This window comes from Syngnathus acus, chromosome 5 (assembly GCF_901709675.1).
Source record: "Syngnathus acus chromosome 5, fSynAcu1.2, whole genome shotgun sequence".
Classification (NCBI taxonomy): Eukaryota; Metazoa; Chordata; class Actinopteri; order Syngnathiformes; family Syngnathidae; genus Syngnathus; species Syngnathus acus.
The window spans coordinates 6,774,366-6,800,335 of record NC_051091.1 but is presented as its reverse complement, the minus strand read 5'-3'; the positions used below and the strand labels follow the sequence as shown (position 1 = coordinate 6,800,335).

General features: G+C 43.2%; 6 protein-coding genes across 6 annotated transcripts; 5 read left to right on the top strand and 1 right to left on the bottom strand.

The window, feature by feature from the left end:
- The first annotated feature begins 117 nt into the window (after window positions 1–117).
- Window positions 118–3,759, top strand: npepl1 (aminopeptidase like 1). Its single transcript, XM_037252841.1, has 12 exons — window positions 118–308; window positions 978–1,163; window positions 1,287–1,457; window positions 1,705–1,794; window positions 1,865–1,946; window positions 2,059–2,201; window positions 2,355–2,432; window positions 2,526–2,626; window positions 2,733–2,856; window positions 2,939–3,115; window positions 3,227–3,337; window positions 3,444–3,759. Exons 1-12 carry the CDS (start codon window positions 159–161, stop codon window positions 3,600–3,602), a joined length of 1,572 nt encoding a protein of 523 aa, XP_037108736.1. The 5' UTR covers window positions 118–158; the 3' UTR covers window positions 3,603–3,759.
- Window positions 3,760–4,014: 255 nt separating this feature from the next.
- Window positions 4,015–6,956, top strand: ctsz (cathepsin Z). The gene is made up of 6 exons (XM_037252895.1): window positions 4,015–4,229; window positions 4,855–5,018; window positions 5,169–5,348; window positions 5,434–5,584; window positions 6,231–6,393; window positions 6,469–6,956. Exons 1-6 carry the CDS (start codon window positions 4,105–4,107, stop codon window positions 6,595–6,597), a joined length of 912 nt encoding a protein of 303 aa, XP_037108790.1. The 5' UTR covers window positions 4,015–4,104; the 3' UTR covers window positions 6,598–6,956.
- nelfcd (negative elongation factor complex member C/D) lies at window positions 5,807–10,118 on the bottom strand. The gene is made up of 15 exons (XM_037252838.1): window positions 10,062–10,118; window positions 9,853–9,965; window positions 9,651–9,760; window positions 9,462–9,571; window positions 9,293–9,400; window positions 9,065–9,217; window positions 8,819–8,949; window positions 8,568–8,733; window positions 8,279–8,413; window positions 8,081–8,220; window positions 7,891–8,005; window positions 7,723–7,818; window positions 7,512–7,652; window positions 7,287–7,416; window positions 5,807–7,205 (listed from the first exon to the last, which is right to left on the bottom strand). The coding sequence occupies exons 1-15, from the start codon at window positions 10,116–10,118 to the stop codon at window positions 7,171–7,173; spliced, it is 1,740 nt and encodes a 579-aa protein (XP_037108733.1). The 3' UTR covers window positions 5,807–7,170.
- An 899-nt stretch (window positions 10,119–11,017) lies between these two features.
- On the top strand, window positions 11,018–12,201 carry mustn1b (musculoskeletal, embryonic nuclear protein 1b). Its single transcript, XM_037252913.1, has 3 exons — window positions 11,018–11,175; window positions 11,255–11,378; window positions 11,804–12,201. The coding sequence occupies exons 1-3, from the start codon at window positions 11,167–11,169 to the stop codon at window positions 11,914–11,916; spliced, it is 246 nt and encodes an 81-aa protein (XP_037108808.1). The 5' UTR covers window positions 11,018–11,166; the 3' UTR covers window positions 11,917–12,201.
- Window positions 12,202–12,749: 548 nt separating this feature from the next.
- LOC119123598 (inter-alpha-trypsin inhibitor heavy chain H3-like) lies at window positions 12,750–19,095 on the top strand. Its single transcript, XM_037252810.1, has 22 exons — window positions 12,750–12,894; window positions 13,005–13,022; window positions 13,752–13,775; window positions 13,871–14,025; window positions 14,592–14,696; window positions 14,760–14,922; window positions 15,000–15,110; window positions 15,228–15,356; window positions 15,449–15,565; window positions 15,649–15,817; window positions 15,885–16,010; window positions 16,133–16,314; window positions 16,423–16,608; window positions 16,737–16,876; window positions 16,959–17,119; window positions 17,547–17,573; window positions 17,673–17,726; window positions 17,812–17,925; window positions 18,018–18,219; window positions 18,375–18,547; window positions 18,673–18,784; window positions 18,859–19,095. The coding sequence occupies exons 1-22, from the start codon at window positions 12,781–12,783 to the stop codon at window positions 18,995–18,997; spliced, it is 2,721 nt and encodes a 906-aa protein (XP_037108705.1). The 5' UTR covers window positions 12,750–12,780; the 3' UTR covers window positions 18,998–19,095.
- A 207-nt stretch (window positions 19,096–19,302) lies between these two features.
- On the top strand, window positions 19,303–25,237 carry LOC119123597 (inter-alpha-trypsin inhibitor heavy chain H3-like). The gene is made up of 23 exons (XM_037252809.1): window positions 19,303–19,524; window positions 19,753–19,788; window positions 19,957–19,980; window positions 20,120–20,277; window positions 20,337–20,441; window positions 20,503–20,665; window positions 20,758–20,868; window positions 20,949–21,077; window positions 21,156–21,272; window positions 21,343–21,511; window positions 21,724–21,849; window positions 21,929–22,110; window positions 22,202–22,390; window positions 22,592–22,731; window positions 22,880–23,040; window positions 23,115–23,144; window positions 23,518–23,538; window positions 23,614–23,655; window positions 23,770–23,883; window positions 23,951–24,152; window positions 24,258–24,433; window positions 24,514–24,625; window positions 24,708–25,237. The coding sequence occupies exons 1-23, from the start codon at window positions 19,348–19,350 to the stop codon at window positions 24,835–24,837; spliced, it is 2,814 nt and encodes a 937-aa protein (XP_037108704.1). The 5' UTR covers window positions 19,303–19,347; the 3' UTR covers window positions 24,838–25,237.
- The last annotated feature ends 733 nt before the right edge of the window (window positions 25,238–25,970 follow it).

Here is a 25,970-nt window from a genome sequence, read left to right as displayed (position 1 = left end):
TTTCCATTTGTACTGTCACGTATTAATTTTCAAGGTTTTATTTTTTCATTCTCAACAGGCATTTATCCAAACCACCCCAATGCTTAATCTATTATGTCCTCTGGCGGCCGCCGTTGCCGGCACTTTTTCCTCTATCCGGTGTATTAGCTAGGCCAAAAATGGCGAACGTGGTGCTGGAGTTCAAGGTGTCTGCCGGTGACTCCGACCCACAGACTCGCCCGATTCTGATAATCGGACAGCATGCCAACCTTCAGCAAGTTGACTGGGGCCAGATTAAGGGGAAACTCCAGCCTGTTGTCAGTAAAGAGGTAACGCGTTCGTGGATGACAATGACTGCTTACTGATGCTAATGCTAAGGGTTAGCTAACACATCGAGGAAACACGAGACGCTCCGTCTCAAGTAACTACACTTTATAGCTTCGACACCGCATTTCCAAACGTTTTGTTACTGACAACGATATGAATCGGAATAAAACCTACATTTCCAACGAGCTGGGGCATTTAATTGCTTCATGACACGTGCCCGGTGAATTCATTTCTCATCGACATATAAACCTCATTTGACCAGGATAACATACTGAAAACTCGCGATTATTTGTTGTTTTGTAAAATTAAGAATTAAAAATCTCTTTCGAGTAGGTGGAAGTAATCTACACTGCTTATATCACACGGGTTATGAAAGTGGATTTGTGATCAAGGATTTATTGCAGTCACTCATTACCTTTCGTGGCTCTCGTTTAAGTGCTTAGAATTACTTTAATTCATTACTTATTATGAACACAGGTCAAAAGGCAATTAAATTGTATAAGATAAAAATGTTTTAGATATATGCAGCACAGAAGAGTGCTGCTAACAAAACTGTCAAATTTGTAACAAGCTTACAAAAAACAGCTAAATAGTACAATTCTAATATCGTAAGTTTTTTTTAATGGTTTGCTGTAACTCGTGAAATGGAGTGATGAGTAGTGTTCTTTCAGATTTGGCAGGCTGCCCTGAACACTTTGAACCCCAAGCCTACGGACAACTGTCCCCTGTACCTCAACTATGCAGCCGTGGCTGCCATTCCTTTGCGGGTCAGCAGGCACAACAGCCCCTCTTCTGCCCACTTTATCTCCCGTCTGGTCCGCACATGTCTTCCTGGAGGGAACAACCGCTGCATCGTGGTCAGTACTTGCACCCCATCCTCATGCTCAACCTCTTCAAATGGATCAATTACTATCCGGGACTATAATCTGTTTTGTCCAGTGGTTGGAGACATCTGATGCGTGTGTGTGTTTCCTCTGTAGATGGTGTGTGAGCGCTCAGAGGTGTTTGCATCAGCCTGTGCCATTTCCAGATCGTTCCCCATCTTCTCTCGCCGCTCCGCATCCTCGCGCAGGGTTGAGAAGAAGCACGTCGCCGTTGAGTTTGTGATTATTGGCCAAGACAACAACCAAATGGATGAGGCCGAGCTTGAGGTACTGAGTCAGTCGCTTGGTGATTGATTGAATAACAAGTGGAAAGGTTTTTCCTGAAGAAAAGAACAGAAAAAAAACTAAAAGTAAATTTCCTGGCACCTGGGGGGTCCAAACATATTTCAGGGGGGGCAGTGCCCCAGCAAGCCCCCTTCTCGCTCCGCCAGTGACTGCATCTATTAGTCAATTCTGCTATTTGTCATTTGACATCACTGAAGTCTTGCAGTGACCCATGTTGCCTTTTTTTCAGTGTCTCTCCAATACTGCAGACGGAGTGCGACTAGCAGCTCGCATTGTGGACACGCCGTGTAATGAGATGAACACTGACCACTTCTTGGAGGTGAGGAAAACCAACAACTGCAGTTTGGGTCAACCTGTCAAGATCCTAATGGGCCCCGCACGTGTTTCAGGAAATCAAGGCTGTGGGAAGCAAACTCGGAATAACTCCTGTGATTATTCGTGGAGAGGAGCTGAAGGAAAAAGGCTTTGGAGGTAACGTGTCTGTAGGAGTCCTGGGTAACACACAAAAAAAAAAGCTTTTGGCTTTGAAAACTTGGAGGACCAAATTTTATTGCAGCCTGATGCATAGCTGTGTCTTTTTTAGGTATTTATGGTGTTGGCAAAGCAGCTGAGAATCCTCCTGCATTGGCAGTCTTGAGCCACACACCAGATGGTGCCACTCAGACCATTGCTTGGGTGGGCAAAGGTATTGTGTATGACACAGGAGGACTCAGCATCAAGGGAAAGGTACGTTTTTGTTTTTTTTCTTGTAGGTAAACATGGCCTTCTCTTTGCATGCATTTAGAAAGGCAAATCCCGAAATATTAAGGCAAACAAAGTTTTTTGAAGTTCTGACTAAAGAGTTTGCTGAACATATTCTTTTGTCTTGATTTGGTCTAGACCACAATGCCAGGCATGAAGCGAGACTGCGGTGGCGCTGCTGCAATTTTGGGAGCTTTTCTAGCTACCATCAAACAGGTGAGCTCTCAGCAACAACCGTCTCGTCGGTCTGTCTCGCGTGAGAGGTTGTGGGACCCCAGCGAGAAAGTCTCGCTCTTATCTTTGTCCCAGGGCTTCAAGGATAACCTGCACGCCGTGTTTTGCCTGGCAGAAAACTCCGTCGGACCTACGGCCACACGGCCTGATGATATCCACACACTCTACTCTGGAAAGTGAGCGGGTTTCCCAAGCTCTTGTAATGCAAGAAACGTTTGAAAGTCAGTGCGGTTTGCTGAAGCGGAACACAAACTAAGCTGTTGTTCTAAATGATTTTAAAAGGACTGTGGAGATCAACAACACTGATGCAGAAGGAAGGTTAGTGCTGGCCGATGGCGTGGTGTATGCCAGCAAAGATCTGTCCGCTGACATCATCCTGGATATGGCCACGCTGACGGGTGCACAGGTATGGATGAAAACTTTTTTTTTTTTTTTAAATAAAGATTGACCTTGAGACAGCAAAGCTTTTTTTTGTTTTGGTTGTGTAGGGGATTTCTACAGGGAAGCACCACGCAGCCGTGATGACCAACAGTGAGCAGTGGGAGACGGCGTGCGTGCGTGCCGGGCGCAGCAGCGGCGACCTTGCCCACCCTCTGGTTTATTGCCCCGAGCTGCACTTCACCGAATTTGCTTCTGCTCTTGCTGACATGAAAAATTCAGTGGCTGTGAGTAACTGACTCAGACCGCAACTACCCCCCTGAGGGGCATTCAATTTGTGGCATGGACTGAAATACTTCAAATTGGTAATGCTTGTGTTTTTTTTTTTTTTTGGTCAGGACCGTGAGAACGCTCAGAGCTCATGCGCTGGCCTCTTCATCGTGTCGCACTTGGGCTTTGATTGGCCTGGTGTGTGGGTCCATGTTGACATTGCCTCTCCCGTTCATGCTGTGAGTACCAAAATATTTTAGTAGTGTGTCAGGTCTCTGATTAGACAATCAGGACACTGCCTGTTGTTGAAAGCAGCCAGTGTGAGCCTTGTACTTGCCTTGGCAGGGGGAGCGAGCCACGGGATTTGGCGTGGCTTTGCTAATGGCACTCTTCGGTCAGGCTTCTGATGACTCTATGCTGAACCAAGTGTCTCCTTTGGGTGCTGCCTCCAATATGTTAGAGGAGCAGATGGAGCAAGACTGCAAAAGGAGAAGGCTGGTATAGGAGACCCAACGGCACGCTGGAGCACTCTACCGCCACAAACCTGAAACTGTCTAAGCAAGTGCCCATTCACTTTGGGTTCATGTGTTTTACTAAACTGTGAGTCTGCACTCTCTTTGATTACATTTGACTTCACCGAATAAAAGTAAATACATGGCTATGTTGTCTGAGCTCTATTCACCAATCACCACTGTTAAAAAATTATTACTCTCGCGCAATCAATGAAATACTCAAGTATAACATTGGGACAAATGAATTCTCACTGCACGTTTTTTAGTTCTGAAATATAAAGTATCAACCATTTTCTCATTAAAAAAAATAATTAATGAATAATTACGCCTCAACTTGGAACGATCTTCCGCTTACCCAGCAAGTAACTGGCCAAGCCACTAGTGGGCGCTGTAGGAACTGTGAAGTCCATCTGACGTACAATGACTCATCATCAGTGTCATGTGATTGTTGACACGAACAAATAGAGAACTTCCCGGGAAAGCGGCTTGTCCAAATGGCGAACACTTCTTTCCTTACTTTATTTTCCGTTCTGTTGTCTGCCGTGTTGGCCGGGCAGCATTTCACGGAGAAAAATCCCTGTTATGTCCCCAGGCCAAGAAAAAACGGCTTCGGGTTGAGGTAAGTTGCTTGTTTTGAACAATTATGCTAGCTTGTTAGCGACAGTGCTAACATGACGTCCGGGGGCAGTCACGAGTTTTACTTGGAAGGGTAGACACAAAAACGATCACATTAAGTGATAATATTAAAATTTAATTAAGAATGACAGTTTTTCTATTAGCAAATCAAAAGTTATGTAATTGTCAGTTAACGTTTGTTTCGTAATTAGGAAGTAAACAGGTTATTCATGGGCTGAGTTTTTCCATGCCAACTCAGCCCCCCCCCCCTCATGAAAATTTTAACAAAGCGCAGTTTATCATAATTGCTGTTGTTGATCGTCAATGAACACCGCATTTCAAATTTGAGGTCAATCGGAACAGGGGTTTGGGAGCTACGACCTGTCGAAATTTTACATTCTCTGCCAGAAAGGGGCGTGGCCACCTCAAGGCAATAGTCAACGCACTATTTATTAAAATCCAAATCTTCATAGTTAAACCCACTGTGATTATTCATGTAATTACCATTGCCTTTGGGGGTTTTTATTATAAGTGAAGAACTTTGTTGGATAAGATGAATCAAATGCTCACACAGGCTAGATCTGGATCTATATTAACCAAAATTCAGCTTATACATTGTTTCTTTTCAGGACCTCGCCTCGTCCTCACGATTATTTGAACATTTCTGAACTGCCCAAGTCGTGGGACTGGAGGAACATCGGCGGTATCAACTTTGTCAGCACCACTCGCAATCAGCACATTCCTCAGTACTGCGGCTCATGCTGGGCTCATGGCAGCACCAGTGCAATGGCAGGTTCGACTCATAAGTTTCCTTTTCCTTTGTGTCGCATATTATCCAATTTTACTTTTCAAAAGTGTCATTATACTATTCATTGCAAATAGCAATTATGGCATTAGTGTGTAAGGCTTTCTCACCAAACTTCTTTTTTCCATTGATGTCTAGATCGCATTAATATTCAGCGGAAGGGGGCGTGGCCGTCCGCCTACCTCTCAGTGCAGCATGTGCTCGACTGCGGAGAATCCGGATCTTGCCACGGTGGCGATCACAGCGGGGTGTGGGAGTACGCCAACCTCCACGGCATCCCAGACGAGACATGCAATAACTACCAGGCCAAAGACCAGGGTGAGGCTCCTTCAGAGTGACAGCAACCGACCAAGCGAGCCGCCCAAACATGTCCGTCACTTGTTCTTCTGACCCTCCACCGTAGAATGCAAACCCTTCAACCAGTGTGGCACCTGCACCACCTTCAACGTATGCAATGTTGTACGCAATTACACTCTGTGGAAGGTGGGCGATTACGGAGAGGTCAGCGGGAGGGAGAAGATGATGGCCGAGATCTACGCCAGAGGACCAATCAGGTTTGTTGAATGAAAGCTGCCACTTAAGCTTACAAACATTGCCGCTTTTCTGTTTGTATGGTAAACTGGTGTCTAATAGAAAAGTATTGCTTTGGTGCCAAGGCACTGTGTTAAAGTTAAGAAGCTTCATGTTGGGGAATTCAACTCTTTTAGGATGGGGGCGTCAACTACCAGATTTGTGTTCAGATTTGTTAAACATATGGGAAAATAATTTTCAGATGGTAGGATGAGGTAAGTTTATTTGTAGAGCACCATTTATACACAAGGCAAGTCCATAGTGCATTAAATATACAAAAATAGTATTAACGAGATTGAATAATTGTTTTTTTTTACCCCATTGGCTTTAATAGTGAAGTGTTTCCTCACTTACATGCACTGCTTGCACTAACAACATAGCAAGATTAGCTATTTTACGTAGTCTGTTTTGCCAACTTAGTAATTTTCAGTCTATATTTTGCAACTTTTCTGACACTAGTGACTGTAAAAGAAAAAAAATTGCTAAGACAAGTGATTGAAATATTTTTCATTGTTTTCTATATGAAAACTACGCTGAATTTTGTGATGCAGTCTTCTCTTTTTTTTTTTTCTTTCAGCCAAGATTATTGTTGCATATGTGTAAGTAAACTGGGACATTTGTGTCTTTTAGCTGTGGTATCATGGCGACAGACAAACTAGACAAATACAACGGCGGACTCTACTCAGAGTACGTTGAGGAGCCCTTCGTGAACCACATCGTGTCAGTGGTGGGATGGGGAGTGGAGAACGGTGTCGAGTACTGGATCGTGCGGAACTCCTGGGGAGAGCCGTGGGTAAGCGCGTCGATCGAGAGCTACAAAGTCAAATTATGAGAGCGTCATGTTATAAAGCCTTGTGGTTGTCTTCAGGGTGAGAAAGGTTGGCTCAGGATTGTCACCAGTGCCTACAAGGGAGGAAGTGGAAGTTCCTACAACCTGGCAATAGAGAAGGACTGTGTCTATGGAGACATTATAGTTCCTAAAGACTACCTAGTCTAGCGTACAGCAGGACTGTCAAGATTAACTTTTAATCATAACCAAAAAGGGAACGTGTAATTCTTTTGCTGGCTAAAAGCGTATTTTAAATTTGATTTCCAAATGGTTGGCATTTTAATTGTCAGAGATGCAGACTGTTAGTCTTAAAAAAAGTCACTTAATCATGGGTGAGATCTGACAACAATCACGTAGCAAATTTCCCACACAACAAAAGTCCAGACAGACTTGAAAACCACAAAAGACTTGTTTTCATCTTAAAATAAAAATAAGCAACATATCTTAAAATGAATGGTGAACCACTGTCACGTTGCTCTGCTCTGATTTCCACTGAAGTGATTAAAGCGTGCCTTTATCGTACAAAAGGTTGCACATAAGTTATTTCACACATTGATTGTGCTGACAATGTCAGTCTTTAAGAGATGCTGTGTGGCCTTCTCACTGTGCGGAGACAAAGCTGTCCTGAAGCTGCATCTCAAGTAGCTCCCAGTTTATCTCAAAGGCCACAAGTCCCAAGTTGCGTCATCAGACCGGTCAATCCAAAAGATGTCTTTCAGCTCTTTATGATATCAAACGTCCTCAATTAATCATGATGAAATTTGACTTGCAATGAGCTGGAAAACAGAACAGCGAGTTAGTTTCCTTAAATCAATATTACAAAAAAAAAAAAACTAGGTTTGGGGGAGGCAGCGTACCGATGAATTCTGCGACTGGGTCGTGTTCGCCTTCCGCGCGGATTGTTCCTGCGATGCTATCGTTCTCCAAGATGGGCAGGAAGAGCTGAACAAAGTCAGACGTGTATGGAGGTGCGATCACGTCTAGGACCTTTGTAAGGACAGCAAGTCAAGTCAGCTTTAGTGCACAAATCTTATTTAACCGCACAGAAAATTTGATTATTCATTAAGCACTGTGTTAGTTACCTCCGTGACAAAATAGCGAATGAGGGAGATGTCAGTGTTGAGCTTTTCCAGACACTTGCGAATGTAGCCAACCACAGGCAGGACATAACCACGACTCAGCAGATGTACCATCCGGTCCAGGAGCGTCTTCTTGAGCTCCAACTGGGAGGAAAGTAAACTGTGTCATCACTTAAGCATATACCTGAGGTGAGGAACCGATCGAGAAACACACCTGTTCCATTACGTCGAGCTGCGAGTGTTCGGTCTCAAAGAGCTTGATGAGCAGCTGAAGAACCTGAGGGTGCAGCAGCTGATGACACGTGCAAATCTGCCGGGGAAAGGAAAACCACGTTAACTGCTGTCTTTGGGAAAAAAAAAAAATCCAACTCTTTCTTTGTACCTCATCCAGCAGAGCCAAATGGACCGGTGTGTGATCGGTCTGCAGCTGAAAGTAGCGAGGCTCCGAAACGGTCCAGTCCACCCACTTCAGAACCCCCATGGCAACCACTGGGAACCTGAGTGCGCGAAAATCAACCGACGCCATCAACTAATTGTGTTCAATTCCCTCCATTTGGCAGCCTTCCACTCACCGTATGCACTGGTACAGCGTACCGAGCTCAGCCACCAACTCTGTGGCGCCTTTGTTTTCGTTGCAGCAAAGGTTATGCACCGTCTCGATGGCCTTCGAGGATGATTTGAGCTCATCCTTGTTGATGTTCACTCGCTTGTTCTACAATCGCAACATATTCTTAGCCACTGTTGCAAAGCAAAACACGAGAGGTCCCAACCTTTTTCCACGTCTCGACCACGCTGGCGGCGTAGGCCAGGATGTGAATATATTTGTGCTTATGATCTTGGTTAATCTTTGAGCCAGGCTTGAACAGCGACTGCATGAAGAGGTCCAGAAAAGCTGGCACTCTGATCTGAGGAACAACAAAGAGGAACTGCTCGTCAGTAAATCGATCACCTTGATTCTATCAATGAAGCAAATTAAATGGATAAAAACAAAGTCTACATCACAATGGAAGAATGATTCAAATGTTTCTAGTAATGCCATGATGTCATATTATTCCTCACCAGCTCCACAGGAGGTGGGTCCATGCTGCTGAACATCTTAAAGAGCACAGTGATATCGGCGGGATTCAGGGCTCCTTTGGACAACATGGCCCCCAGCGCCTGGCAGGCACGGGGGTAGGCCGCTGCCGTACCCAGTGCCAGCGTTATCTGACTGGCATCGTGGCCCCTGACACGACAGAGCCACACAATCAACATCCAACAGTGCAGAGGCATGCACATCGTTCTAGAAAATGCCTTTAGTGGAGTAGGACCTCTTGTGGGCCGACTTCTGCACCTCCTGACCAATCCGGCGTACGGCCGAGCCGCCTTGCTCTTCCTGGGCCAGGATGGACATCATAGCCTGAGCGAAGAGGTATGTGTGCTCACCGTGGCACACCATTTTCTAAAAAGAGACATGAAATCAAAAATAAGGGAGACTAAAATGAAAAAGAACTCTATACAACACAATTATACAACACATACTGAGTCGTGTTAAGAATTCTCAAAAGGGGCCTCACAGCAAATTCGGGCAGGTTCTTCTCCAGGTTCTCCTCTCCTCCATCCAGCAACGTAGCTAAAGATGTCCTCAACACCCGAGAGAAAACCTCCAGCTGCTGGCACGCCGTCGACACACTGGTGATTTCGCCCTGGTAGCCTGCGTCTGAAATCAGCTACAAAAACATTGCAGCGGAGTTTGACTGAGCTACTCAATCCACAAGTTACTTAAAAAGTTTCTGCCGTCATACCTTCACGGTGAAGTTGAGCATCAGACAGTCGGGATGAGCCTCAGCCAGCTTGTAGAAGAGGTCTCGCCAAGTCGTGTGAGCGATCATCTGCTCCAGCCAAGCAGGTGTCTAAAGACATTCAGACTCAAGTTAATTAGGTGACTTGATTTAATATTAGCGGATGCCCTACCTCGCCCTCCACGGTGAAAATGGAATCTGCTTTTTGGGGATCAAAGTGCTTTATCAGCAGACTTTTAAGGTGATTCTCAACTCGTTCCTGTACTTGTGCAGGCTCAACACCTGTAAAGCACATGACAATTCCAGCTAGATGAACAAGGCCCACAGTGAAGAGAAGCAAAAGCATGGAGGAGCTGCCAACCCATCTGGATGAGCCACTCCGCCAGCAGGTTGACGGTCTGAGCCACTGCGGAGTAGTTTTCTGACAGAAGTTGGATGACGTGTTCTGGAGAACCACCTGCCTGGAAATACCTGGAACAAAAAATACAAGAGAAGCTCAAATTCAATGCTCTCGTCATATTTCAAAACAAGATGCTGCAACTTGCATGAAAACAGGTGCGTACATTTTAAGGGTGTTGAAAATGGCAGGCTCCATAATGTAATCCCTGCTGGAAAATTTCTTCAGACAATCCTCTTGGATTTTCCCCAAATTTTCCACATCAATATATGAATCCTCCTGAAAGAAAATGGCAAGATTGTCATTAAGTTAGTAGTGTCACCCCCCTTGCCCCCATTCAATTGGCATGCTAACAATAACAGCAACAAGTCTTACCGTGTTAGCGTCCGGGCCTTCCCAATCCCCCCCGCCGCTATAATATTCCTCGTCCATGTCGCCGGGTGCTGGTTAGAATTTAACTAATTATAGTGACTCGTTATTTGGTTCCTTGCAAACAACGAGAAACACTACGAAGATGTTTGTTCAGTAAGCTAGCCAGGTGATCCGCAGGAAAATGGCGAGGCGCTGGACGTAAGCCACGCCTGCATAATAGTTTGCCCCGAATTAGTCCTGTAAGGCACAACTGACTTACCCGCGACAAATTGAAGGCATAGAATGATAGGCTGCACAACAAACTGATGAATTAGTAGCTTTCAAATCAGAGACTAATAAAAACAAAAAAATGCGAGCATCATCTCTATTTTAAAAGTGAAGACAATTTGTAATTTTAGTATTGACACGAAGTTAATGCACAATTTGTCTTTGTGGGCCACATAAAATGAGGTGGTGGGCCGTATCTGGCCCCCGGGCCTTGGGTTTGATAGCTTTGTGGTAGAGGTATGTAGCAGAGTTAAGTTTTAAAAAAAAATCCGAAAGTCTAGTTACTGCAGAAGTCCTTAAATATCCACCCTACTGGTCAAGCTTATTCCCCGATGAATTTATTTGTGTCTGAGTCTCCTCCTGTATTGGTTTTTATACAGGTTTTATTTGTGGCCAAAAGATCAACTATGCTTTGCACCTGAAGTGTTCTTTACCCCTCTTACACAACCGATCACATTTTTTCTCTTTTCTTTGCTGTTTCTTTGGCACAGCAATGTGCCTGAGTGACATTACCAGCAGATGTCTTATCATTGGCCAAATAAAGCACTTTATCTCAGCCACATTGAGCATTAAGAGATGGTGAGAGAAGAGCAGCTTTAATTTGCTCTGTAAGATCATCGTAGTCTATTGAAGACTCATTCCAGCTGCTCCATCTCTCACATCACACCTAATAATACACCACGACAACAGGCACCAATGGACAGAAGCTGATGGGGGGGCTAGGTCACACACTGGCCGGACTATATATATATGCATCACGTCAGGCTAGAAGGGCTACGAGACACACCCCAGGCGCCCAGCAGACATACCGAAAAGAACCGACACAACAACTTGGAGCAACATGTCACAGGTAAATTCAGTTTTTAATGGAGTTTTCATCATATTATACTGTAACACTGTCAACCCTCCTGCTCTTGTGTCCATCCTAGCCAGGCGAAGTGAAAAAGAAGAAGCGTCCCCCCATGAAGGAGGAGGACCTGAAAGGAGCCCGCAGCAAACTGGGCCTTAAGGGTGAAGTCAAGAGTAAGACCTATGAGGTCATGGCGGAGTGTGGTAAGTCGCATGGGTTCTTTCCTCTCGTCACACTTTCACAAACGTAAAGTCGGTTTCCATTCCAACAAGTACGTTTTCAAGATGGCTTGGTGTTGTTCCATCTATCAGCACACAGCAATATAGCGCTTAGGGCAAATTAAACAATCGGTGCCCCGTAACATAATACAGCAACAAGAAAAATTCGCACCATCAAAAGTTAGTTCCCTGACTGGGAATCGAACAAGGGTGTTTTCAATTTTTTCCGTCTATTGATATTTGTGATTAAATATGACGCATTGCATTTGTCGATAAAGTCAAGTCTTACGGCATTATCGATTCATTTTGCAAGCACTTTGGAGTCAGACAAAAGAATGATAAAATGGGATATCACCTGTTTTTGCAGAACTTTGTCATGTACTGTATCTGTTGTGCTTTTGTTGTTTCAGAGAGAATGGGCAAAGTAGCACCGTCCGTGTTCAGCAACGTCAGGTCAGGGGCCGAGACGTCCCTGGCCAAGCCTGCTGCCCAAGCCCCAGGAGCCAGCGTGTTCAACAAGTAGCGCCTCATTGCAAGACTCGTTTGCGCAAATACTCGATGTCATCGAGTTGATGTTTTTTTTATATTGATTTGCAACCATTTTTAAAAACAATATTTACACGGTTGGTGAGTTGCACTTTGCAATTTACACAGTGAATGAATCAGACATGCATGAGTCACACTGATGTGTTCCCAATCAATGCTTGGAAGTATTTTTTTCTGTTTGTTCGTTTTTTTTCTCTTGTTCACTAAATAAATAAAAAGTGACTTGCTATCCACAAAAGCACCATGTACAAAAAGATGTAAACTGTGTCTTAAATTTGATGGTTTTCTGGTAGTTCGAATCACCTTGAGACTCAACTTACAGTGTTGGAAGAGTCCACTCACTAAGCCTCTGTTGAATTGTGAACGTAAAATCCCCTGGCCACGATATGAGAAATTACAGCCAGCAACATGTTTTATTTTTTTAATTTTTTAAAGTTGCACTAAAGCTACAGTAGCAACTTGACGACTCCAGCACAAGTGAGCACAGGATGCATAATTAAGCTATAAAAAAAAACGAGAGCGGGGCAAACTGAACAGTGCACTATTCACCGGCAAGAAACTTTAAAAACATTTCATTTCACTGGTACAGCAAATGTGCTTGTACTGTATGTCATACACGAAACATTACTATGGTTAATACGAAATGCGGCTATTATGATACTCTGCAGTGTTGCAAAAAGCGTTTGGCAGTGGAGTAAACACACAGCAGATACCAGGTAAGTATATTTTTTTCAAGCTTCCTGTGACATGGCTTTTAGTTGGTCAGCACTGGGTCCCTCCCATTGGCAAGAGAACTTACTTTAGGGATGAAAGTAACTGTGTGTTCAGTTGAGCTTTGGTCATGTCTGGAGCATTGACTGTTGGTCTACTGCTACTGTGGGGCAGCGCCTGCTTATGGCTGCCCAGCCCGGTTCAGGGAGATTTGGTCATCCCTGGACCTCATGGAGCTGCCGAGGTAATATTCAGACGTCTAGGAATAAGTTTTAAAAGAGTTGAATATTTTTTGTGACATTTTAAGTATCTTTTCTGATTTCTAGTTTGTTTGTCTGCTCTTTGTTTTTATAGGAGGCAAGGTCACTGAAGGTATTTGGCAAAACTTACCTTGACTTAATAGTTTATCAAGTTTTAGTTGTTAGCCCACCACATTTTTGATGCATTTTAATAAACACAAATATAGTACTGTTTTGTAAAGACAATGTAAAGAAATTAGCTGAGGGCCAAAGCAGTAAAGATGTCTTTATTTATATGTCACATTGTGCTTTACGTGATTGAAAGTACTTTTAAAAGCATTTCAAAACAACTATGGTTGTTTTCGTTCAATAAATAGCTTAAAGCGCATGGGCGACTATGGCTCTGCTTTTTCGCCCCAACTTAACTGGTGGCACATCTGTAACTCAAATATTGGTCTGCAGCACACACACACACACACACACACACACACACACACACACACACACACACACACACACACACACACACACACACACACACACACACACACACACACACACACACACACACAGACACACACACACGAAAAAAAATCAACTATGTGACATCCCAACTTTACTCCTTGAGGCGAAGCATTGTTCATTGCAGGATGTTGGTTCTTCAACCGAATATTGAATTTTCTGAAAATAATGATAATAATAAAATAAAAAATCCGTTCCAGATTGCAAAACCGCCTGGTGGTAACGTAGTGGCTTGCTTCAGAGCATTTAAGAGTTTTCAAAATTTGCACTTCAGCTTTGCACACTTGTGGATCGCTGACTTGCATGTCAGAAGGTGTAATTGTCTATTTCTTTCTTACAGAAAAGAAGTACGCAGGATCTCACGGTGAGAAAAGGATTCATATATTCTTCTGCAATTCCCAACATGGTCATTCCTAGGCATAAAGAGTGTACTCAAACAAGCATCACTTCATTTGGCAGGTGGAGGTGCACAGTGTGAAGGTGGACTGTGTCGTGATGTCTCGGTTCGCTCACACTGTCATAACATCCACGGCTTTGAACAAAGCCAACGTCTCGCAGGAAATCTTCTTCGAAGTGGACCTCCCCAAAACGGCCTTCATCACCAATTTTACCATGTATGGTCACCATGATGATATTTTAGAGCATAGGTGTCAAACTCAATGCCCGGGGGCCAGATACGGCCCGCAACATCATTTTATGTGGCCCGCAAAGACAAATTTTGCATCGAATTTGTGTCATTACTATCTATTATTACAAATGTCTTCACTTTTAAAAAATAGAGACATTGTTACTAATTTTTATCACCATTTGTCCTTTTAAAACAGAATGGTTTTTTTCTGATTTCAAAACTAGTTATTCATTATTCGTTTGTTGTGTAGCCTATACTGTATGTATATAGAATACGTTGATAATGGCCCTCCGAGGGAAATTATGACTATGATGTGGCCCTCGACAAAAATACGTTTGACGCCCCTGTTTTAGAGCAAGGGTTGTCAAAAATGGTGTAGTTATGTTTGACTTCAGGGGATAATTGCCAAAAATCCGTGGGCGGAATGTACCCTGGGTTTAAAATCATTCTTCGGGGAACACAAATCGGTTCTTGTTTAGACAACAGATAAGCGGTTCTAAAGTCCATTCTGACTTGGGGCCTTTGACACAGATCAGTTGTCTTTCTTCACAGGGAGATTGATGGTCAAGTGTATGTCGGAGAGGTGAAGGAGAAAGAGAAAGCCAAGAAACAGTATGAGAAGGCGGTTTCTTCAGGACAGACCGCCGGACTGGTCAAGTAAGTCGGCAAAGACAAATGAGACTTGGATCATGTCATGACTTCTATTGTGCTTCTATCAAGGGCTTCTGGGAGGAAGATGGAGAAGTTTTCAGTGTCTGTCAACATCGCCGCGAAAAGTAACGTTACGTTCGTTTTGACCCACGAGGAGCTCCTCCAGAGGAAACTGGGCCAGTATGAGATTCTGACCCGAGTGAAACCAAAACAACTTGTCCAGGAGTTTCAGGTTACTGCATTTCCATTTACCAATCCTGAAATTGGTGCTAAATGAAGTGTCACAATTTCTGGACATGTTTGAATCAGATCGTAGCGAACATCTATGAGCCTCAAGGGATTGCTTCAGTTGACACCCATGCGACGTTTCTCACCAATGAATTGCTCTCCACGGTGGAGAAAACTGTGACCGAGAAGAAGGTACATTTTGGAAAGTCTGGATTTTGGCGCAGGGATGTCCAAGTGCTCAATTACGTGGCACAATCTCCGAAGATTTCTGTTTTCAAGTTGGTTGAATAGATTTGCTCCTACTTCCAGGCACACATTGCCTTCTCACCGAGTCTGGATCAGCAGAGAGAATGCCCGGACTGTGATGGCACACTGATGGATGGAGATTTTGTCATCTCGTATGATGTGAAGCGTGCAACCAGCCTCGGGGACATTCAGGTCATCTGTGAACTTCTCATTAATCAATTCTTTGGATCGCCACAACGTGCTTGCCATTTTGCCGACTTAGCGTAACCTTTTCTGCCCTTCAGATTGTGAACGGATACTTTGTGCATTACTTTGCACCACCCGACCTGCCAAGAGTGCCAACAAATGTAGTGTTTGTGATCGATAGGAGCGGCTCAATGTCCGGAAATAAAATGTACCAGGTAAGCAACTATGTGAGCGGTGATGCCCTCAGGCTCAGATTGTCGTAATGGAATGTTCTGACGAGCAAATGTTTTCCTTCCAGACCCGAATTGCAATGAAAGCCATCCTTTCTGATCTGAAAGAGGATGACCATTTTGCCATTGTGCAGTTTGATGACGAGATTGATTGTTGGAAGGAAACACTGATTAAAGCTACAAAGGACAACGTGGCCGAGGCCATACAATATGCCGATTCGTTGAGTGCCAGAGGAGGTGATCAAAGAACTGCAATTTTATTGGCTTAAGAATGCTTTTTTTTAATTGTCTGTTCTCGTTCTAGGAACTGACATAAATGATGCATTGTTAAGAGGATTGAAAATGCTGCTGGAAGACAAAGCCGAGAAGAGGGTCCCAGAGCGAAGCGTTGACATGATCATTTTACTCACTGATGGAATGCCCAATTCAGGTCAGCATGTGCTGTTTTGTTTCTTCATTTGGGAGGGATGTTCTACATTTGCTGCTTTCTCAGTCGAAGGCAGATGTCATTTTTATTTTTAATCAAATTTGGACACATTTTGTCTTCTGAAGGTGAGACAGATCCGAGAAGGATCCAAGAGAATATGGCCGCCGCCAGTGGCGGAAACACGACTTTATTCAGTCTCGGGTTTGGAAATAATGTGGACTATGGCTTCTTAAATGTGCTAAGTCAAAAGAACAAAGGACTGGCTCGTAGAATCTTTGAGGCCTCCGATACCGTTCTTCAACTTCAGGTGGGGAATGCAGGTTCATTTTACAGCATTAGCACAAGCTAAAGCTAAGAACTGACATTCTAAATGTGGCCAAAAATTGAATGCCCCAAATAAATGAATTCATTCCAGGGTTTCTTCGAGGAGGTGTCCAGCCCGTTGCTTTCCGAGGTGGATTTACGTTACCCTGACAATGCAGTGGGTTTTCTAACCACCAACCACTTTAGCCAGTTGTTTAATGGCTCTGAGATTGTGGTGGCTGGTCGACTGCTGGACAATGACCTGGACAACATGCTGGTGGAAGTGGTCGGCCAAGGGGTGAGACCTTCTCTGACTTTTATTGAACCACACACACACACACTGTTGCTGACAGAGAATTCCATATTCCATATTGAGATGCAATCTTCAGCAGATATTGCTTCCTAAATTGTTTTCCTGCCCTACAGTCTGAGGAGAACTTCCAAGTGCAGGGCCAGACCAGTGCTCTGGACTGGGGCACGATTTATCCAGACGACAAGTACATCTTTGGGGACTTCACCGAGCGTCTGTGGGCTTATCTTACCATTCAGCAATTACTGGAGAAGAGGTAATCGTAAATATTTGTGACACTCTTTGAAAAAAGCCATCGAAAATGGATGGATGGCTCCTATTGGTATCCTTTTTTACAGCAAGACTGGTGGCCAGGATGAGAAAGAAAATGCCACAGCCAAGGCCTTGGAGATGTCCCTACAATACAGTTTTGTCACCCCTCTCACTTCCATGGTGGTCACCAAACCTGAGATTGAGAACAAAACAGACACTCCCCTCATTGCTAACAAACTGACTGAGGGTGAGACATGGATCTTTATTTATTTATGATTAATTATTTCAAGTTTACGTCACCAAAAGAAAGCTAGAAAGATGTCGCTGCAATTATAAAGATGCAGAAAGTTTGCAAGGGAAGAGAGTGCGATTGCCAAATCAAGATTTAACAGGATGATAGTATCCTGCAGGACTGAGTGCACTTGTCAAAAATGCAATTTATGGGTGTGCACTTTGTGCAATCAACCAATAGACCTTTTTATTATTTTACCTCAAAATATATATATTTTCTTTCAGTTAAATTAAAGGTTATAATTTAGAGTCATTTTAGTAGTTTTAATTTTTTTTTAATAAACTTTCATTAATTTAATCGCAATCTGTGAATGCGGTCAAACCTATCCCTGATTTAGAATGGTGACGTAGCAAATTATTTTTCCTCTTTTTTTCATTGACAGAGGAAAGACAAGCGGCAGAGCGAGCACGTAAGACTTTTTTTTTTTTTAATACTTATTGTTGTGTTTTTGTGAAAATAATGACAACTGATTTACCAGTCTTTCTTTTTTTTCTGGGATATTGTACAGGCCCTTATGACACTTTTCCATCCCATACTGCCTATGCTCCACCCTCTTATTTTGGTAAGTACTCTCAATTTTCAATACATTCGGTCGACTCGACGTGAATCACAAATGAAAATACATCATTGAATGTGTTTGTTTGCAGTGGATGGAGATCCCCATTTTATCCTCGAGCTACCAGACAGCGACGATGCGCTGTGTTTCAATATCAATGACAAACCAGGAACTATTCTCAACCTTGTCAAAGACACAAAGTCAGGTCGGACCAATTTCACAGAAGATCATATGCTAAAACATTTTAATCCTAATGCAAATCATGCAGATGAATTATTTTGTTTCCTCATTCATCAGGTATTTTGGTGAATGGCCAGACCATAGGAGACAAACAAATTCCTCCCGACGGTAAAATCTATACGTACTTTTGGCGTTTTGGCATAATCCACAGAAATCTTGGAGTGAGGATGGAGGTGAGCACTAAAGGCATTTCAGTGATCCAAGATGGCAATCGAATCAGGTTGCAGTGGTCCAACACGACTTCCCTCAAGGGAGATAAGTGAGTCAGTAGTAGATTGTGTAAAAAAGGCCTTTGGCGTCCTCATCTGAATCAGAGTACCTAACACAATAGTAACATCTGCAAGTCTTATTATATGTGGCCAAAAAAACAACAACCCTTCTTTCTTCTTTACTCGTCTCTCCTTTTGGCCCTAGCGTGGATATTCTCGTGACCAAGGATCGCAGCCTGACAGTAACTCTAAAAGATTCTGTGAAGTTTGTGATCCTGCTACATAAAGTGTGGAAGAAGCACCCGTACCATCAGGATTATTTGGGCTTCTACACTCTGGACACGCACCACCTGTCACCGTCTGTTCATGGGATGCTAGGTATGGATGGATGGATGGATGGATGGATGGATGGATGGATGGATGGATGGATGGATGGATGGATGGATGATGCTTCTGACTATACAGTAGCTAAAATGATCGTACCTTGGTGGCTCCTCATGCAGGTCAGTTCTACCACGGGCTTAAATACGAGGTCACAAACTTGCGCCCCGGAGAAGTCCCAGAGAAACCAGATGCCACCATGTACGTCAAGGGACATGAGCTCAATGTGACCAGGTAAGTAAGACACGACTGGTGTTCTAAAATAAGTTTCAGCTTTTTGTTCATGGCAGCCTTTTACTGCTCCACAGAGGCTGGCAACGAGACTTCAGAAGAGATGTGAAGAACGGAGAAAATGTTCCCTGCTGGTTCATTCATAATAATGGCACAGGCCTCATTGACGGAGATGTCTCGGACTACATTGTGTCTGGCCTCTTTAAAACAGTTTAGAGAAAAAAAATGTCTAATGATGTTTTTCTTGATCCATAATGATAAAACACAAATCAGAGCAGTTTCATACGTATGTGGAATAAAACCTATCATTTAATCAATCAATTCTTGGCTTCCCTTTTGCACAAAGTTGCCTTTGTTTTCTTGGGTGCAACAAATCTATCCATCTGGATGGGCAAATCCAGATTTGACTTTGGGTTACAACACTTCCCTTGCATTCTCAAACCCACACATGCCAGTTTCCGGGAAAACGCGATCACTGACTCATTCTGTCTAAGTGTAAACAGAAATTCCCCCTCTGGGAGCATGAGTGGGCGGAGTCGAGTACTTCTGGGTAGACTTTCTTTCACATGCCCGGAATTCCCACAGCATTTGTTTTCAGCCGCGGAGTGTTCTTGGTTCAGACTCTCCTCGTCGTCGCCATGCCTGTTTTATGGGGAATCATACAGTGGGCTTGTCTCTGCATTGTGCTTGCAGTACAGGGGCAAGAAGCTCTGCTTGTTTCCCGCAGAGATGCGCTTGTGGAGGTAATTCTGTGAAGTGTGCAAAATTGAAATTTGCGCCTTCGCTTTGGCAGACTTTTTATTTTTTTTAATTTACTTATGACCTTGCAACGAGCATTCTCATGAAGGATTCGAGACCAGGATGTTTATTGTTGTGTGATGTAACTTATTGCTTGGAAAGTTCCATTCACATGTCTTTTGAAACTCTTTTGAAACTCTTTTGAAATAACAGGAATAAATTGTGTATTGCAGGAATTTCACAGAGCTGCAAGCACCAAGTCGATGAAGGTATTCGATTTGAATTATTTCTATTTTAATCTGCTTAGTAATCACTAATGATGGTGTGTGGACTGTTTCTTGATTTGCACAACAACACCATTAAGATGAGCAACAGTACATCCAAGAATGAAATGTTTATGACTTTCTTATTTTGTTTCTTTTTGTGTTCACAAACAGAAAAGAAGCACCAAATCTGATCATGTAAGAAACACAAGTCTGGCTATAATGAATGATGTGCAGAACAGTTGGACCAGTTCTCATTCTTCTCCCACTTTTCCCATAACCTTGTGTGACTCATGGTATTAATCCGGCACGATTACTGTTCTGTTCATCCTTTCAGATGGTGGAGGTGCAGTCTTTCAGAATTGACTGTGCCGTGACGTCACGTTTCGCTCACACCGTCATGACCTCCAAGGCTCTGAACAAAGCCAACATCTCCCAGGAAATCTTCTTCGAAGTGGAGCTGCCAAAGACGGCTTTCATCACCAACTTCACCATGTAAGTTCAAAATACATCAAGTGTAAACACATTCTACAAACTCCTTACTTGCCTCTCAGGGAAATTGATGGCCAAGTTTATGTTGGAGAGGTGAAGGGGAAAGAGAAAGCCAAAAAAGAGTATGAGAAGGCGGTTTCTTCAGGAAAGACTGCTGGACTGGTCAAGTAAGTTCAAGTGAGGGCACAGGATGTAGCGCATTATCTTCCAACCAACAAATCTTTTTAGGGCATCTGGAAGACAGATGGAGCAGTTTTCGGTGTCTGTCAACATTGCAGCAAAAAGTCATGTCGTTTTCGTTTTGACCTACGAGGAGCTGCTTCAGAGGAAACTGGGCCGGTATGAGCTTCTGACCCGGGTGAAACCCAAACAACCTGTTCAAGACTTTCAGGTTGATGCCACCTTTTTGTGGCTTCATAATGAGAAGCAATATTAATATATCCTCTTGAATGTGATATTATGTTGGTTGATTTCTGTGTATAGATCACAGTTCGCGTCTTTGAGCCTCAAGGCCTGACGTCAGTGGAGGCAACAGCAACATTCCTCACGAACCAGCTGCTCCCTCTAGTGGAGAAAACTGTCACCGACACGAAAGTAAGGCCTTTTAGTAGAACTGATCATGTTGATCTTGTTCAAATTAATTCCAAAAAATCAATCTATTCTTTCTATTTCAGGCCTATATTACTTTCTCACCAACAATGGAGCAACAAAAGAAATGTCCGTCTTGTGAGGACACTCAAATTGAAGGAGATTTTATTGTCAAGTATGATGTCGAACGAAAAGAAAACCTTGGCGAAGTCCAGGTCAGCTTTGATGCCTCCAAACTGCGCCTGTTTGTGTTTTAAATGGACACTGCAATTCATGTATTTATTTTCCTTCAGATGGTGAACGGCTACTTTGTGCACTTCTTCTCCCCACCTGAATTACCCACAGTCCCAAAAAATGTTATATTTGTGGTTGACAGGAGTGGCTCTATGAGCGGCACAAAGATCAGACAGGTAACTGTGTAGTATCTGTGTTTACATCGAGCTTCTTACTAGATGTAATGGTTTGTGGAAACTTTTGCAGACCCGCGAAGCCCTGGTGGCCATTCTGAAGGATCTCCACGAGGACGACCACTTCACTTTCATCCTGTTTGACGATGGAGTTGACACCTGGCAAAACTCCGTCGTGAAAGCGACAAAAGAGAATGTGACTAAGGCCATTGACTACGTTGGGAAACTGAACGAGAGGGGATGTAGGTACCAGCGTTTGGTTATTTCCGTGACTATTGGCTTAAACGTGATCTACATTCCAGAATTGAAAGCAAATCATTTTTTTAAAATTTGGATTTATTATGCAGTGCTGGTTGCAAATATTCACTTTACTACAGCTACATTTTTTTTCAGGAGAATATAATTGACTACAAAGGGAGAAATGCATATTTACAATTTTCTATTTGTCTTTCAGCTACTGACATCAACAGTGCACTGTTGGAAGCGGTGACACTGCTGAAAAAGGAAAGAGAATCCAAACGGGTTCCTGACAGGAGCATGGATATGATTATTCTGTTGACGGATGGGATGCCAAACAGCGGTGAGCCTCATCTCACCGACACGTATTTTCATTTTATTTATCAAGTGATGGAATTGGAATGATGTGACCGCGTACGCAGGGGTGTCCAACCTGCCGACGATCCAGGAGAATGTACGCCGGGCTATTGGTGGGAACATGTCTCTGTTTTGTCTTGGATTTGGAAATGATGTGCAGTATTCCTTTCTGGATGTGCTGGGCAAACAGAACAAAGGGTTGGCCCGCAGAATCTTTGCGGCCTCGGATGCAGCTCTTCAACTCCAAGTAGAGCCCCACCCAAAAAAAAACCCGTGAAACTATTTAAAGCAAGGGGAGGATTACAATTGGATTGCTGTGGATTTGATTTGTTTTCCAGGGTTTTTATGAAGAAGTGTCCAGTCCACTGCTCTTGGAGGTGAACCTGAAGTATCCGGGTAATGCCGTAGACTCGTTGACCCAAAATCACCATAGCCATCTGTTCAACGGTTCAGAGATTGTGGTGGCCGGTCGTTTCGACGACAGCAATGAGCTTGATAATTTCCTCGTGGAGGTGTTTGCGCAGGGGGTGAGTGAAAATAGTCAAATTGATATCAAATGTCAGCTCTTTTTTTTTTCCCCTTTCGCAAAGTTGAGCAAGTATGCATGCAAAAGTATATATTTTTTTTAATTTGTATTTTACAAGGCAATTTTGTTATTGCCCTTTGCGACACTTTTGAGGAATGAATCATTTTGATAACATAAACGGTTTATTTCTCTCCTGCCTCAGCCAGAGGAAGATTTCCAAGTGCAGGGCAAGGCCAAAGTGGACGACTGGAACGTGATCTATCCAGAAGACAAGTACATCTTTGGGGACTTCACAGAGCGTCTGTGGGCTTACCTCACCATTCAGCAGCTCTTGGAGAAGAGGTTTGCTCATTTCAAATGTTTCTCTCCGCTTTATCTCGACCACTATTTAATTGACCTTCACCCTCAAAGCAATCACAGATATTGTTGAGAGTGTTTCTGGAGGAGCGAGTTTTCTTGTGTCATACTCAGTCGGCAACTTTTTTGCTAGTCGCATTGGAAGTCAGCAGGAAAATGAGAACTTCACTGCCCAGGCATTGGATATGTCGCTGCGCTACAACTTTGTCACGCCGCTCACCTCCTTGGTGGTAATCAAGCCTGACAGTGAGGACAAAGCAGGTGGCCCCCTCATTGCTGACAAGCTGACAGAGGGTAAAAGTCATGTTTACGTTTTAGAAGAGCCATGCGGTTATCTGCAATCTTTGCTTACAATTTTTATATTTCAGATCAACGGCAAAGAGCAGAGAGCCAAAGAGGTGTGATGCTTCTACCTTCCTTAATCATTGCATTGTGGCCAATACTGATTTACATTTGTATGGTTTGCAATGGTTTGGATCTTCGTCCTGCAAATTCGCCCCAATCAAATCATAAAGTCATTTTCATTCTGACTACCGTTTGCATGAATCGATAGGATTTTACATGAATAACCAAATATTTAATTTTGCCTGGTTACAACTAGCAAATGCGGTCACGTTTTAGCATATTCAGAATCTATTTTTTCTCTCCAGATGAGTAAACAGGGAGATTTGGATTTATACTTTTAGGTTTTGATTATAAATGCCATGGATTGTGAGAACTGAAATGAATCTTTGTCTATTTGTATTTGTTTTTCTTGTGTGTGTCAAACAGTTCAACAACCGAGACATCGGGGTAAGTCTTTTTGTCCTTATTAATCGTTGCATTTCGGGCTCCTCTACATTAAAGTGTCTGAATACTTTGTCTCAGGTTCCTCTGGCCGTGCGGCAAGTTCACGGCAACAATCAAATGGTAGTTTTAATATTGCTCTCTTTGTTGCATAAAGCTGCTACACTGTTTTTTGTTTCATCATTGGATTCACATTGAAATCATCTTTGTATAAATGTATTATATTTATGTTTACAGTGGATGGTGATCCACATTTCATGATAGAAGTCCCAGACAGAGAAGACGCCTTGTGTTTCAACATCAATGACAAACCTGGGACTATTTTCAACCTGGTCCGGGACCCCAAGTCAGGTCACGACCTAGCACACACATCAAATAATAGCAACACGGAGACTAAAATAATCCTTTATGCTTTCAGGTTTTGTGGTGAATGGCGAGATTATTGGCAAGAAGAAATTTGTCCCGGGTCAAAAGATGTACACCTACTTTGGTCGTCTTGGAATCCGCCACAAGGCTTTGGGGGTAAAGCTGGAGGTCAACACTCAGGAGATCTTGCTGGTGCATGAGGGGAAACAAGTCAAGTTACTGTGGACGGATTTTGCCTCTCTCAAAGACACCAAGTAAGTCGAACAGTTCGCCTGTTTTTATTATTACAATTTTGGCGGATGGACAGCTCCATTGATACCATGTATTATAAGATAATAATATTTCGGTTCCTCATGCAGCATGGACCTTCGTCTGACAAAGAACTGCAGCCTCACAGTCACACTGAGGCACTCGGTCAAGTTTATGGTCATCAGACATACAAAGATATGGAAGAGGCGCCACTATCAGCAGAACTATTTGGGTTTTTATACTCTGGACAGCCACCATTTGTCCAACGCCGTTCATGGATTGCTAGGTGGGAATCAACATATGATAAACAACATATCCTTTGGTGACTCTTACCACAATGATTTTATTTATGTTTTTAAACCTCAGGCCAGTTCTACCATGGGGTTGATTTTGAAGTGTCCGACTTAAAATTGGGGAAGATGCAGCAGAAAACGGACGCCACCATGTATGTGAAAGGGCAGACGCTCAATGTGACCAGGTAGGATGAGCCTGTTAAGCTAAACGCTCTCAACATACACGTCTTCATGCATCGGGTGACCTTATTTTTCTCACCTGCGCAGACACTGGCAGAAGGATTTCAGCAAAGATATGATCGAGGGGCAAAGAATTCCCTGCTGGTTTGTCGACAATGATGGAGCTGGTCTCCTTGACGGCAAAGCGTCCGACTACATTTTGCCCAGCCTCTTTTAAAAAAAATAAAAATAAAAAATAACATCTATGATAATCATTTATCATTTCTAGACCCACATATTATACTGTGGGAGATTGTGGTTACCATTGGATAAAGAATGTTTTGAAGTATGGGGAGCTGCAAATGTTAAAGAATGTTATGGTGGGTTATTCTTGCATACCCCAAAATTGCTCTCATGAAAGGAGCAACGCACTTATTTTTTTAACAATGTAAATTGGGGTCAACTGCAAGCTGAGTGGAACTGTGGAAAATGGTAACCCTGAATGTAAATGTGAGTGCATGTGTCTGAAAATCTGAGTGAGAGAGCAAATTTTATTTTTCTCCAGCAAAGTGCTGTTTTATATGGCTAAAGTTTTACATTGCATGTAAAAATAAATAAAAGCCATATTTTCACAAGTAGTTTGCTCCTATTTCCTTGCAATTTGAAACTGGAATGTGGACCCTTGATAGTGTGCTTGCTGTTGTGCACAAATGCAGAATTCCAGATTCAACGAGGCCATAACACGCCATTATGGAAATCGTAAAATTTCTGGTTAATGCGCCGCTTTAATATTTTCATACTTTGATCTGTGTCATTCCACAATGCATTATTTATCTGTTGAATATGTGAACAGGTTGGCTTCGACGTAGTTTGTCCAAACGAGTCCCCATACTGTCGCTGCAACAAAAAAAAGGTTGTCACAGGTGTATCGATCATTTTAGCGTGTTGACGTGACACAAGAACAACAGAAGCTGCAGTTTAAAGGCAAGTAAAGACAAAGGAACGCCAATTTCCAAACGTAAACTAACTTGCAAATCAGCCGATCACATTATCGAGTGTTATCTTTTTTATTGTTTACATTTGAGCATAAATCTTCTCCCCCATGCATGCATGCATTATGTCCAATGATACCTGTATCAACCTTGCAGCATTTATTACTTCGCTGTGGTGTGACTAGATCCACAGCTCGTGTGCTGACCCAGTCATGTTGTAAGTTCAGGAGTTGAGAGGGATTTTCTTAAGGAGGTCTTTGCACAAGTGTTTGCCTGTGTGTGTATGCATGTGTCCGTGTGTTTCTCTTTGCATGTGTGTGTTAGTGATTAACGCCAGATGTGCAGGGCTCAGGGTGTCGGCAATACTTTGAGAGGGCCT

Excerpts from the sequence above, each read along its gene's own strand:
- ctsz (XM_037252895.1), top strand. The coding sequence starts at position 4,105 with ATGGCGAACACTTCTTTCCTTACTTTATTTTCCGTTCTGTTGTCTGCC. Across the intron at positions 5,349-5,433 it reads CTACCAGGCCAAAGACCAGG|AATGCAAACCCTTCAACCAG; the intron begins GTGAGGCTCCTT and ends CCTCCACCGTAG. Across the intron at positions 5,585-6,230 it reads TACGCCAGAGGACCAATCAG|CTGTGGTATCATGGCGACAG; the intron begins GTTTGTTGAATG and ends TGTGTCTTTTAG.
- LOC119123597 (XM_037252809.1), top strand. The coding sequence starts at position 19,348 with ATGCCCGGAATTCCCACAGCATTTGTTTTCAGCCGCGGAGTGTTCTTG. Across the intron at positions 20,442-20,502 it reads AAGACTGCTGGACTGGTCAA|GGCATCTGGAAGACAGATGG; the intron begins GTAAGTTCAAGT and ends AAATCTTTTTAG. Across the intron at positions 21,273-21,342 it reads GCGGCACAAAGATCAGACAG|ACCCGCGAAGCCCTGGTGGC; the intron begins GTAACTGTGTAG and ends AAACTTTTGCAG.
- npepl1 (XM_037252841.1), top strand. The coding sequence starts at position 159 with ATGGCGAACGTGGTGCTGGAGTTCAAGGTGTCTGCCGGTGACTCCGAC. Across the intron at positions 1,164-1,286 it reads GGAACAACCGCTGCATCGTG|ATGGTGTGTGAGCGCTCAGA; the intron begins GTCAGTACTTGC and ends TTTCCTCTGTAG. Across the intron at positions 2,857-2,938 it reads CCACGCTGACGGGTGCACAG|GGGATTTCTACAGGGAAGCA; the intron begins GTATGGATGAAA and ends TTGGTTGTGTAG.
- mustn1b (XM_037252913.1), top strand. Across the intron at positions 11,379-11,803 it reads TGAGGTCATGGCGGAGTGTG|AGAGAATGGGCAAAGTAGCA; the intron begins GTAAGTCGCATG and ends TTGTTGTTTCAG.
- nelfcd (XM_037252838.1), bottom strand. The coding sequence starts at position 10,118 with ATGGACGAGGAATATTATAGCGGCGGGGGGGATTGGGAAGGCCCGGAC. Across the intron at positions 8,414-8,567 it reads ACCCACCTCCTGTGGAGCTG|ATCAGAGTGCCAGCTTTTCT; the intron begins GTGAGGAATAAT and ends GTTGTTCCTCAG. Across the intron at positions 8,221-8,278 it reads TGGTCGAGACGTGGAAAAAG|AACAAGCGAGTGAACATCAA; the intron begins GTTGGGACCTCT and ends TTGCGATTGTAG.
- LOC119123598 (XM_037252810.1), top strand. The coding sequence starts at position 12,781 with ATGTCTGGAGCATTGACTGTTGGTCTACTGCTACTGTGGGGCAGCGCC. Across the intron at positions 17,727-17,811 it reads TGCTCCACCCTCTTATTTTG|TGGATGGAGATCCCCATTTT; the intron begins GTAAGTACTCTC and ends GTTTGTTTGCAG. Across the intron at positions 17,926-18,017 it reads TGTCAAAGACACAAAGTCAG|GTATTTTGGTGAATGGCCAG; the intron begins GTCGGACCAATT and ends CTCATTCATCAG.